The sequence below is a fragment of the Lampetra planeri genome, chromosome 7 (genome assembly GCF_965212315.1).
Source record: "Lampetra planeri chromosome 7, kcLamPlan1.2.h2, whole genome shotgun sequence".
NCBI lineage: Eukaryota > Metazoa > Chordata > Hyperoartia > Petromyzontiformes > Petromyzontidae > Lampetra > Lampetra planeri.
The window spans coordinates 3,583,325-3,594,571 of NC_136113.1; the positions used below are offsets into that span (position 1 = coordinate 3,583,325).

At 43.8% G+C, this 11,247-nt stretch overlaps 1 protein-coding gene across 1 annotated transcript in view; it reads right to left on the reverse strand.

The window, feature by feature from the left end:
* Positions 1 to 9,219, reverse strand: part of TTC27 (tetratricopeptide repeat domain 27) — a 30,996-nt gene extending 21,777 nt beyond the window's left edge. Inside the window, exons 1-8 of the mRNA XM_078595975.1 lie at positions 8,923 to 9,219; positions 4,984 to 5,167; positions 4,646 to 4,775; positions 4,406 to 4,540; positions 4,185 to 4,287; positions 3,430 to 3,594; positions 2,451 to 2,584; positions 1,894 to 2,006 (exon numbers count right to left, since the gene is read on the reverse strand). Of these exons, the coding sequence (XP_078452101.1) occupies positions 1,894 to 2,006; positions 2,451 to 2,584; positions 3,430 to 3,594; positions 4,185 to 4,287; positions 4,406 to 4,540; positions 4,646 to 4,775; positions 4,984 to 5,167; positions 8,923 to 8,977 (1,019 nt within the window). The 5' untranslated portion in view covers positions 8,978 to 9,219. The remainder of the gene's footprint in view (positions 1 to 1,893; positions 2,007 to 2,450; positions 2,585 to 3,429; positions 3,595 to 4,184; positions 4,288 to 4,405; positions 4,541 to 4,645; positions 4,776 to 4,983; positions 5,168 to 8,922) is intronic.
* Between the last annotated feature and the right edge of the window lie 2,028 nt (positions 9,220 to 11,247).

Genomic DNA, 11,247 nt, shown 5'->3' on the forward strand with positions numbered 1-11,247 from the left:
CAGCACAAGCAATACCTTAGTTCACGCAAAGTATCAGGTGTAAATTATAGTTGTATTATGCTGCAGTAAAAAGCGTGGATTAAATCGAGCAATGCATCCATTCGACTGAAATACAAATTAACAGCCAGTTTCAGCAATAGTCTTCTAATTTACCAAATCGTCTTTGTTGGACTCTATGTGCATCATTGCAAAGCATTTGCTTTTCAACATCATGAAAGCCCAGCTGGCACATAGTATATATACAACAAAAGGACCTTGTCAAATTGTGACTCTACCGTCAAGTTAACGAGAGATGTGGAGTTATGCTCAGGAAGTTGGGCCCAAAGCCATGTGCCCAACACCCTCTCTACCCACGAGACGAGCTCACCTACACATGTGAGGCAGCAAAGGCATGACAGAGGGAGCATAGGTGTCAGCTGTCAAACCCATTAGAGAGAGCTCACCGAACAGGCAGAGCCATACGCCACGGCCCTCTCTTGCTATTTTAACAAGTGCCCTTTACAGTACTGGAAGCTGGCCATCGTCAGGGTAAGCATAATCATGATACTTTTCAAAACCCAGTCCATTATAAAGTGACCTCTCCCAAGCCTTGGTGCCACAACAAAGTTGTACCGGGAATTGCTACCATTACCTTCGGTGGCCATTAATGTGTCAGTTGCAGTTAATCGCCAGTTATTTATAATGTTTAAAACTTTAACATGTATATTTGGAAGTGTTATTTTGAGGCTGACTGTTTCTCGTTTAACCTATGAGTGTAAAATGTGCACAGTTTGCTGAGTGGATTGAAACACACATATTTTACGCTTACATATACTTTAAATGAAAGTTAATCAAATGTTGTGACCCCCCTGTTTTGACCACCACAAGTTTAATTAAACACTAGGCTTAACGTGCAGCATGTGGAGAACAGATCTGAGCATGCTCTAAGCAGGACTAGCTGTGTTCCCAATAAGCAATGACCTAAAATGCTACAATTGTCAACAGGTATGAGATTGCTACTTGTCTTGACTGGCATAAAGGTTTAGAGAGATCCAGAAGCAGAACAAGACACTACAATATGCAATAAAGAACTACACAATTCTACTGAATTATGCAATACCTCTTTTCATGGTAAATGTCACCTTGTGTGTGGTTCTGTCAATCCTACTTCTAACAGGAGCCCACAGGGTTGAGAGGCCCTACCTTGCTTTTATCCAAAGTCTAGCACAAAAAAACAGTGCCTATACTTTGCATACCATTGTTTACTATCATCAGCACAATCATGTTATGTTAAATCGGTATATTCTGCGTGTTTATATCAAGCTAAAGAAGCAAAAAAAAATGGCACATATGGGGTTTCATCAGAGGTAGTTTAAATACATGCAAATGAAATCGTAACTGGCTCATTTACAATGCGGTGCAACCATACAGCATGTAATGAAAACAAATTAAGAAGCAATCATGCCTATTCATGCAAAATCTTGCTTCAGTTTTTAAATAACATTTTGATTTTATTGCCTCTTCTAGATTGGTATTAAAATTGTCTCTTTACGATTCAGCACGCACACATACAAGTTACTTTTATCCAAGGCAGAATTTTACGTGCCGAATGGATACAAAAAGTTATTTTCAGCATTGACTTTTCTTCCCGCTCATTTCTCTCGCTAAACCTTCCTCCTGGGAAACTGCAGTAAAGACCAATTGTGCAGAAACTTCTGTGCTCCACTAGAGAACCTCCAAATCACAAAAAAAACATTTTGGACAAAACATCAGCTCTAAAGAAAACAAATCCTTAAGATGTTGTGCCATTTAAAATGTTGATATGTACTTTGTGATTGGAAAACACTGTTAAAGCCAACATTGAAAAGTAAGAAGTGTCAATGAGGCTAAGAATGCATTCCATGAGAACCTCACCATACACCCAGAACCACAGCCAACTCCTCAGCGCACAGCTCAGGCATGTGCACCTCCTCCGGATGGGCGAGCTTCACCTTGTTCAGTAGAAGGTCGTCACCCAGCTGAACATCCTGTACACACACAACACAGCGCAAGCAGTACCGTCAGAGCATGCTGTCATCACCATAACCATCATCATCATCATCGTTATTATGAGCAATCCACAACATAGGTCCAGGTTGCAACCACTCACCAGAACATCTCATGCATAACGAAGTTCAAGTTTGGGAGTAAATGTACTTTATATCTGGCTGAAACAAACTTTTTTTTTATAAACTAACACTACAACATTTATATTAAAGCATGCTTTGAATAGTTAAAACGTATCTGTTATTTTATTTCATTTGCACACATCGATGGACAAAACACACATGTTGAAATGTTAAAGCAAAGTATGAGAAGGTACATGAAGTAGTCTGTGCATAATAACTTACCGCTAAAATGCTACCCCTCTTGGTGAAGTGCATCAAAATGTGACTTATAATAAAATTCACATGACAGAGCATGTAGAGAACCTTGGGCATGTGCTGTGGTGGAGTCGGGCTGGGGCTCAGCACACTTGGTGGAAGAGGGTTGTCCTCCCTCTTCACCTCCACCATGAGCTGGGCCACATCTGTCTGCTGAAATTGGGTGCGTTTTCCGAGGGCACCTGCACCAGGGAGGCAGAGGAAATCCAAGCACTTCAACGCACCTCATGTCAAGGAACATGATAATTTTTTTTTATTCAGGGACTCCTCTACGTCCGTATGTCCAGTTGGAGCTGTTCACGTTGATATTGCCTGCTACAAGTTGATTTATGAAGAGAAGAAGAGAGCAACTCTGCAGATATCTCTTGGTACGTTTTTCATGAGAGTAGAGAGGAAATATATTATTTTATTTGGGTCTTTCGGTAGTCACGTAGATAGAAAAAAAAATGTCGTGATATTTTTATTTTTTTTTATTCACTTTATTTACATTTTTATTATTTTGTTATAATTTTTTCTATCTATGTGACTTTACCGAAAGACCCAAAGAATATGAATTCCTGCAGTCACGAAAGCTTTAAGTCAAGATTTAGTAGAGAGGAAACACGAGCACCAAAGAAAATTAGCATCTGCATCTGCAGAACATAAAGAACCAGTGGCATCTACATCTACAGGAGATGATGCAACTGTTAACGCCATTCACTGTGTTTAGTGTACATGCCATAGAGCATTTTTGAAATCGACAGGAGTAAAGTTGGACTTACGAACAAATCGACTTACAAACAGACCTCTGGAACATAACTTGTTCGCAAGTAGAGGAGTCCCTATAATTGCATTCATATGCTCTCGTGGCTTGTTGTAATAAACAACTTCTTTTCAACACTGTTGCAATTGTACTATTCATCATAAATATTGTATCTTTTCATATGAGAAATAGGTTATCATATGACCCTCATATTTTTGAGTTAGGTGTTGACAAAAGCAACAGCTGTAAAACAGTTTGTAGCCATAGCAGATAATACAACTTTACCGATCAAGTTGATAGCCAAGCCAGCCATTTTCTGTGCTGCTGAGAAGCCCTCCTTGGCACGCTTGTAGTCGTAATAAAAGAGGAAGGTGTATGCAGCCTCCAGGTGGAACTGTATTGCCAGATGCCGACATTCCTCTGACGTCTGCAACTCCTCTTCCTTACCCACTATACAAAAAACAAGGAAGATCAATACACCCCAACCTCAATACAACAATTCTGCATTTAAGAGAACCTGGTCTCTAAATTATACAAAAAAATATTTGTATATTTCCTTTCTACAAGGAGAGAACCCACCGAGATTTAAAATCTGTTTTTTTAAAGGGTAACTTGGGTCATAAGTAGCAATCGAAACAATACAAGCCTAGCATCCAATGATAAATAATAACGCTGAGAGCATAACAGGCAGTAAGCAATTGTACAAAACCTGAAATAGTTTGGGAAAATAAATTGGAAAAAAGTTCATTCAGGCTCAATGTGTGCATTTATAAATAGGATACTTGGGTTCCTTCATATCTCTTAAAAAGTCCCTCAACATATTTATGATTCTCCAATAGTATTATTGTAGTTTAAACTTACCAAAGTTTAACTGGATTCCATATAAATAGAGCTAAATGGCAACTTCTAATAAAAGTTAACACACTACCACTGCATCACAAACCTAATTTTAAAAGAGACAAAGCAAAAATATAACTTGGGAATGAATGGTCCCCAGAGGAGGTCATGACAAAAGATAGCTCGTGCTTGTACGGACTTGCCTTGCTCAATGCAGCTCTGAGCAGCCGCGTAGAGAACGGGAGAACGGTCACCAAGCAAATTCTGGTGCACATTAAGGCAGCGGAGTGTCCACCAGGGCGCCATCTGGAAAATTAATGATTGGCATTATCCACATACTTCACATTCATGCGATTTGATCAAATAGTAGTGTGTAAACAATAAAAAATCATGTGTATGGGTACAAAGCAAAGTATTCATTAACCTTAAAGTGCCCCAGTCTGGCCTGACATGTCACCAGGATGGTTCTTGCCAGGAGGAGTAGGAAAGGGTTGGCCACCAGGTCATACACAGGTTCCCCATTCACCTGCAGTGCTGACAGTGTGGCTTCTGTGAATTTCTGAAACGGTCATTTGATCCATGGATTAGAGGTCGTACGTTAAACAAGATAAATATCATGCATTGCACTGCACATGATTAGATTGAAGTGTACATGTGTTCATACCTGAATTCCACATTTGTCCACAGCAGCAGAAAATATATCCGCTGGGATGATATCAACCGGAGGTCCTACCCAGTTAGACTGCACAAAGAGCTGCAGACATGCCACTGCACTGAAGAAAACTACACTCTGCCTGAAATAAGAATACATCAGTAAATTATTAAAACCAAATCTTTAATAATTTTTAAATTAATGAACCCAATGGGCATAATTAACATTTACGTGTAAAGAATATATATTTATGAGATATTTATGAGATATGAGAACAAAATGTTACACCAATGTGCACTTTGTTTGAAAAGTGGGGAAAAATAACTGTGACATTTGTAAATGAAACTTACTTGTGAATGTCATCATCCTGACCATTTTCAAAGTAGCTGCCTATGAGTTGTTCAAAGTAAACATCCAATGTGGCATCATCTGCATATGGGGCCTGCCCATCTGCGAGGACCCGCTGCACCAAGGGGTCATGCAACACAGCCTCAAAGTTGCCCTCCAAGAGATATTCAGCAAGGTGCTCCAGCTCTGCAGGAACACAGAGGCCTTGTTCAACAATAAAATGGAGTTCAACGTAAACGATACATTTGCCTCGTAAAATGTTTCGTGACACCTTAATTTTATTTTTAAAAATAAGCATTTTAAAAGTCCAGTAATGTGTGAACATTGTGACGTGTTCACATTAAATGGCAATATCCATTGCCATTTAAAACTAAACATGTACATACTACAACTGGAAAAAACAGTCGGGAGTAAATTAACAGGCTGCAGGAAGTCTTACATTAATGCAACACTGAAACATGGATACATTCTAATTACAAAATAGAGAAATGCAAAATCTTTTTCCAAACATTTAATTATTTCTGACATGGAACAATGCATCTCTTTTGTTTCCTAAAATTATATTAAGTACATACAGTTGCTCCATGAGTTTCTAGGCAGCGCTGTATAAAGGATGATTAGTTTCAATAACATTACAAACATTAATTGTGACAAATTGAGCAATATCATTTTCAGAATTTCTATTACACCCAGAGTATTGAGTAAACACTTCACGATAGTAAACATATATCTAGTTTAATACGACTATCAATGAAATAATATAAAATGGGAAACAATGTGTAATATAATAAATGCAATATTGACATGGTCTCTTAGTATGAAAACATCCAAATGCAATCAAAGTCTATAAATGCCCTTCAATTCAGATCATTTATATATTTTTTACATCCGTGTAAATGAAATACTGTAATACAATTATTTATTTTGCCATCTGCAATGCTGTAAATAGAATGCACGTAGAAGCATGTGAAATATAAAATTCCTTGTACTCGATTCGACTTCAAGATTTAGCAATAAAAACTGCTTTAAGTTCATAAAAAACTAAAAACATTAGGTTCAAGTTGTCTATTAACACATTCCTGCGGAGGGAGCTGGTAGGAACGTTGGGTTGCTCGATCAATGGCCAGGGTCAACGGCGGCGTGGTGTATTCCGCAAATAAGGCCGACTGTGAGGGCGGGCACAAGCCGGCGTGAGTAGGTTAAACGTTGAGTTTTATAAGGGCACCACGGGGTGACCACCCCCTCCCCACCCAGCCCCACCCCTCCCACCCCCCACCCAGCCCCACCCTCCCCACCCAGCCCCTCCCCACCCTCCCCACCCAGCCCCTCCCCACCCAGCCCCTCCCTCCCCTCCCAGCCCCTCCCTGCACGACGGACGGACACAATAATCCCCTGTGGGCTGGTGGAACCAGTGGGTTCCTACCAGTATCATGAAAGATGTTTCAAAAACTGGTGAGCGCATGACAGCAGCCTGGGTCAGACTGCCACCTAGTGGCGAGCTCAGGCTTAGCATGACATGATACAACGATGGTGTGGAAAGCAATCAGCAGCAGAGGGGGCAATGGGTTTTGACAAGGGTCATTAACTCGGTATTGCGTCTCCACAATCGTGTATCTACTGCAGATAATGCACGGGTACGCGATGTCATATCTGTGAATTCATCATGAAAATGAAATTGCTTAACCAAAGCTTGATTTATTTTGGAAAGAAAAATGTGAATACATTTTCATCTTCTCCTGTAATTATTATATTATAGAACTGCAACTTCTTTGGAGGGTGGGAGTCTTAGTTTATATTTTCCACAGTAATGCACTACTTTCGTAACACTGTACACCATAGGATCAACATTTAAACGCAGAGTGTTTGGTCAACCCAAACTTGGATATAGATATATTTGTAGATACGTTAAACATGGAATACACTTTAATATGAAGCCTTTTCTCCAAACGCAATGTGAAGACGTCAGCTCGGGTGCTGGTTGAATCGGAGAACATATTAATCATAACCAACTCCGGACTGTAAATGTGGTTTAGTCGTCAATAGAAAACAGACAAATGTTAAGCTCATAGATGTAATAAGAATTAAAGAAGTGGCATAATGTGGCTTCTTGTACGCTGAGAAAACCAATGACCCGATCCTCGGTAAATAAGCGATCGAACAGAATCATCTAAGGGATGAGGACCAGACGACAGCTTCCACAATAACTCAAGTATGGGTCGAAAGTAGGTGCAGAAACGGGGCATGTTATTCTCCTCGTGAAAAGCTGCCTTCAGTATCATCATTCACACATGTCAGGGATTGAGAGGATGTTTAAATATAGAGTCTGATGGAAAGAATGGAATCACACAGGGTTGAAGAGAGGATGGGGGAAAAGGGCACGGAGAGAGATGGAGAGCAAGGTCGGGAAATCATGGGGTGGAGAGGTATAAAAAGAGACATGGAAAAAAAAAAGGAACGGAGAGATGGACGGATAGAAGGGGTGAAGAGGCATTGAGAGATATTGAGATGGATGAAGGCAGGGAGGGAAGGAGGAGGAGGGATGGAGCGATGGGAAGAGGACCATGCAAGGCACAGCGAGATGAAGACAGGGAGAGAGACGAGGCCGGTGTTCTCCGGGCCTCTCGCCAGGGGTCCTCGCTTCGCCGCTCCGCGCACCGCGCACCGCGCGCGGCACCAACGCGACTCTGCTCATTAACGACACGAAACGTTACTTAACACCAAACCCCACGCACGATCTACTCACGGCAAATACACACATGCCACGTTAGAAACTGAACGCGGAGCGTATTGCCAGCTCTGCTGTCCACGCCGAACACATCAGAACGCTGCCAATGACCCGTTCATTCACCCCGAAGGCTCGGATTCCCAGGGAATCGGAAGACTCCCCCCCCCCCGATTCCCGTAACCTCTTTGCGTGGAGAGGGAACGTCCAAGCCCCCCCCCCAACCAGGTACAGACCCCAAGGCGCCACGGGGGGCTTAAACACCCTGGGGGTTCCTGGACACCAACACACGGACTCCCGAAGCCTGACACCCGTCACGGCCGACACGTGGCCACTGCCGTCTACTCCTTGCCGATGTTGACCCGGACCCCGAGTTTATTCCTGACCTTGACCCCGACCTCGGCAGTGACCCCGGCAGTGCTCGGCTCGCGTGGAGCCGCTGCTGATCGAGGAGAGTGGAGGAAGCCGATCGGTGTAAGTGGCGTCGAGTTTTGCAACGTGGAAGAACATGGACCCACGGATGCCGATGGTGATTATGGTGATAGTGACAACGACGACGGTGATGGTAATGATAGTGTGGATGTTTGTGATAGCGATGATGCCGATGGAGGTGTGAGACGCTTGATGATTGATGTAGAGATGATCTCTTGATGATGTGTGAGTGATGTCGAGATAGGAGCGCACGTCACCTGCCAGGTGACGATGGCAAGGACGCCGAGTGGTGGTGGTGGTTGTTGTTGTTGGTGGTGATCAAGTTGAATATAAAGATGCAGTCGACGTGCCTCACACCGTACCGGGTTGCGCGATGAAACAGACGACGACGATACTTGAAACGATGTTGAATTCTCTGAATAATTCTGCTCGTCGCCTGTCGCGTTACGCGGCCAAGTTTGTAATGAGTGAGGTGACGCGCGTCATAAGTTGATGATGATGGTGATGATGAATATGATGTTGGTCACCATGTGTGTGTGGGGGGGGGGATGCTGATGATCATGCCGCTGCTACCGATGACGCTGACGAACATCGCACCACAAACCACGCTACGAGACCAAGTTTGTAATGAAGCCGGTGGTGACGTTGCTCACGAAGTTGATTCTTACGACGCTGACGATGTGCGCCGATGATGACATTGCCGCTGCTGCTGCCAACGATGACTGATGATGTTAATAGGGATGATATCGACAACGACGACTGTGTGTGTGTGTGATCAACTCCCCACCTGCCGAGACCTCTGCTCCCGCCGGGAGCCGCCACGGGCCGCCGCTTGACCGCATCGCCGCCGCTGCCGCTGCCGCCGCCGTCTTCACGGCCACCCCAAGCGACCAACAACACCCCGAGCTGCTGTAGCGCGGCGCCGAGAGGAGCTTGAGGAGGAGGACGAGACGAGGAGGAGTACGATGATGATGATGATGTCGAGACGTGAGAGAGGAGAGAAGCGAGGCACAAGTGCTCGCCCTAGCGCACGGCTAGCGACAGGCACCGCGAAGCCATAATGCGGCATGTGCGCGCGCGCGGCATTGTGGGGCCGGGTTAACCCCTTCCGCTCCCCCCACCCCCTCACCCCCCTCACCAGCAGTGCCCAACGTGAGAACGGCCACCACGCGCCAAGCAGCGTGCACAGGCTGGTCCACATGTCTTGTGACCCCCCCCCCACTACCCCAGCCCTTTACCAGCAGTGCCCAGTGTCAGATCGGTCACCAAGCAACGTGCACAGGCTGCTCCACATGTCTTGTGACCCACCCCCCCGCCACCAATGCATAGCTTGTCAACCACATATGGTTTACCTGTATTCTTGTACAGGGAAATTTAGTTTTCAGGTCTTTACGGCGTACAGACGTTTCAATACGGGCACTAATTTTTTTTTCTATTTGTCCATAATACAGAGTTTTTGGGTGAGATTGCGTAAATATATAAATGTGTCGTTAAACCCGCCACCACCCGACACAGCCAATTAGTAAGGTTTGTCACGTAAACAGAACATGCCAATTCGTTACTAGTGTAGTGTAATAGCGCCGGCTGGTGACCAGCAGCGGCAACTGTGGTGGACAAACAGTACACACGCCGGTGAGCATAGACACGGCTGCGTGTCGGCAGGGCGGAGGAATTGGGGCAAGGATCATGGAGGGCCCTATCTAGAACCCCCTGGAACCTGCTAGTGGTTCATATTCTTTGGTTCTTTCGGTAAAGTCACGTAGATAAAAAAAAATAATAATGAAGTGAATAAAATGAAAATAATACAAATAATAAAAATGCTGACACTTGGGCCACGCCTATTTCAAACCTTTACAAACTGCTTTAACTCAAGATTGACTTTATAAACAGCTTGTCTTTAGAGGCTAACCCCCTTTTCCTGATGACGACCGCTTGTGTTGCGATCGAAACGTCGTGGTTTTTATTAATTTTATTACTTTCATTTTTTATTCACTTTATTATAATGTTTCTATCTACGTGACTTTACCGAAAGAACCAAAGAAAATGAATTCCTGCAGTCACGAAATTTTAAAGTGAAAATTTAACCTGCTCGTGGGTTCGAGAAGGGAGGCGCGACCAGGGCGGAGCCAGGCCTCACTGGTAGCATAAAAGGGGTCGAGAGCGGGGAGCTCGAGGCTGCCGTATTCGCTCGATATTGCGCTGCTAGAAAGTTTCTGGCTGTCTCCGTGAGCGCCGTCAGTGTTAGAACGGAAAGTGTTGTGCATTGGCTAGCGACTGCAGAGTGTGTGCAGGCGAGATCGTGTGTTCAATAAAGAAGGTGCCTCTACAAACCTCGTCTCCGAACTCACTGAGACTACACTAGTACAGCACATCGGTGTGTTGGAGAGCAAAGCCACAACGTTTGTTTTTGTTTCTCCCTTATGATGATGGGACTTTGTAGGATTAACGTTGAGACTTGTAAGGGCACGAGGTGACCAATAACGTCTGAACTGGTCAGTAACAACGTAGGCACTCTGCCGCACTCATTGACAGGTATGCCAATTAATTGATACCTATAACATGTGTTTTTTCCTCTCCCCACCCATCAACTCACATTTGCATATTCATTTCTGTTTTAAACGAACCTTACTTTGAACATTTTACGTTTTAGAGAATTTAATGGGGGCGGGGGGGTCACAATACATCTGCACCACCCTATATAATAGCCCTGTGATAAAGTATGCAGCAACAACGATGATAAAGAAGACACAAAATCACGATGAACAACACATTATTACATCAAATATCACCACAGCTGTCACGATAGTTTATACAGTGCACCCGCCCCCCCCCCATTCTACCTGGATTGTGAGGGGGTGAGTGTGGGCTGATTGTTTGGTGTAAGGTTGCTACTTTATCCACAGACACAATCCGAAAGTAAACATTTCTCCTGATCACTGAGTCTTTATCAAAGCAGTATTGTTTACTGTAAGAAGAAAGTTCAACACAATACCGGTATCAGATCTGTGTACAAATAACTTCCAGGATTAATGTAGCAACCCCAGGGAAGTGGTTTGTGGATGGAACTCAAATCATTGTCCCAATTTTCTACTAAATTCCATAAGTTACCACT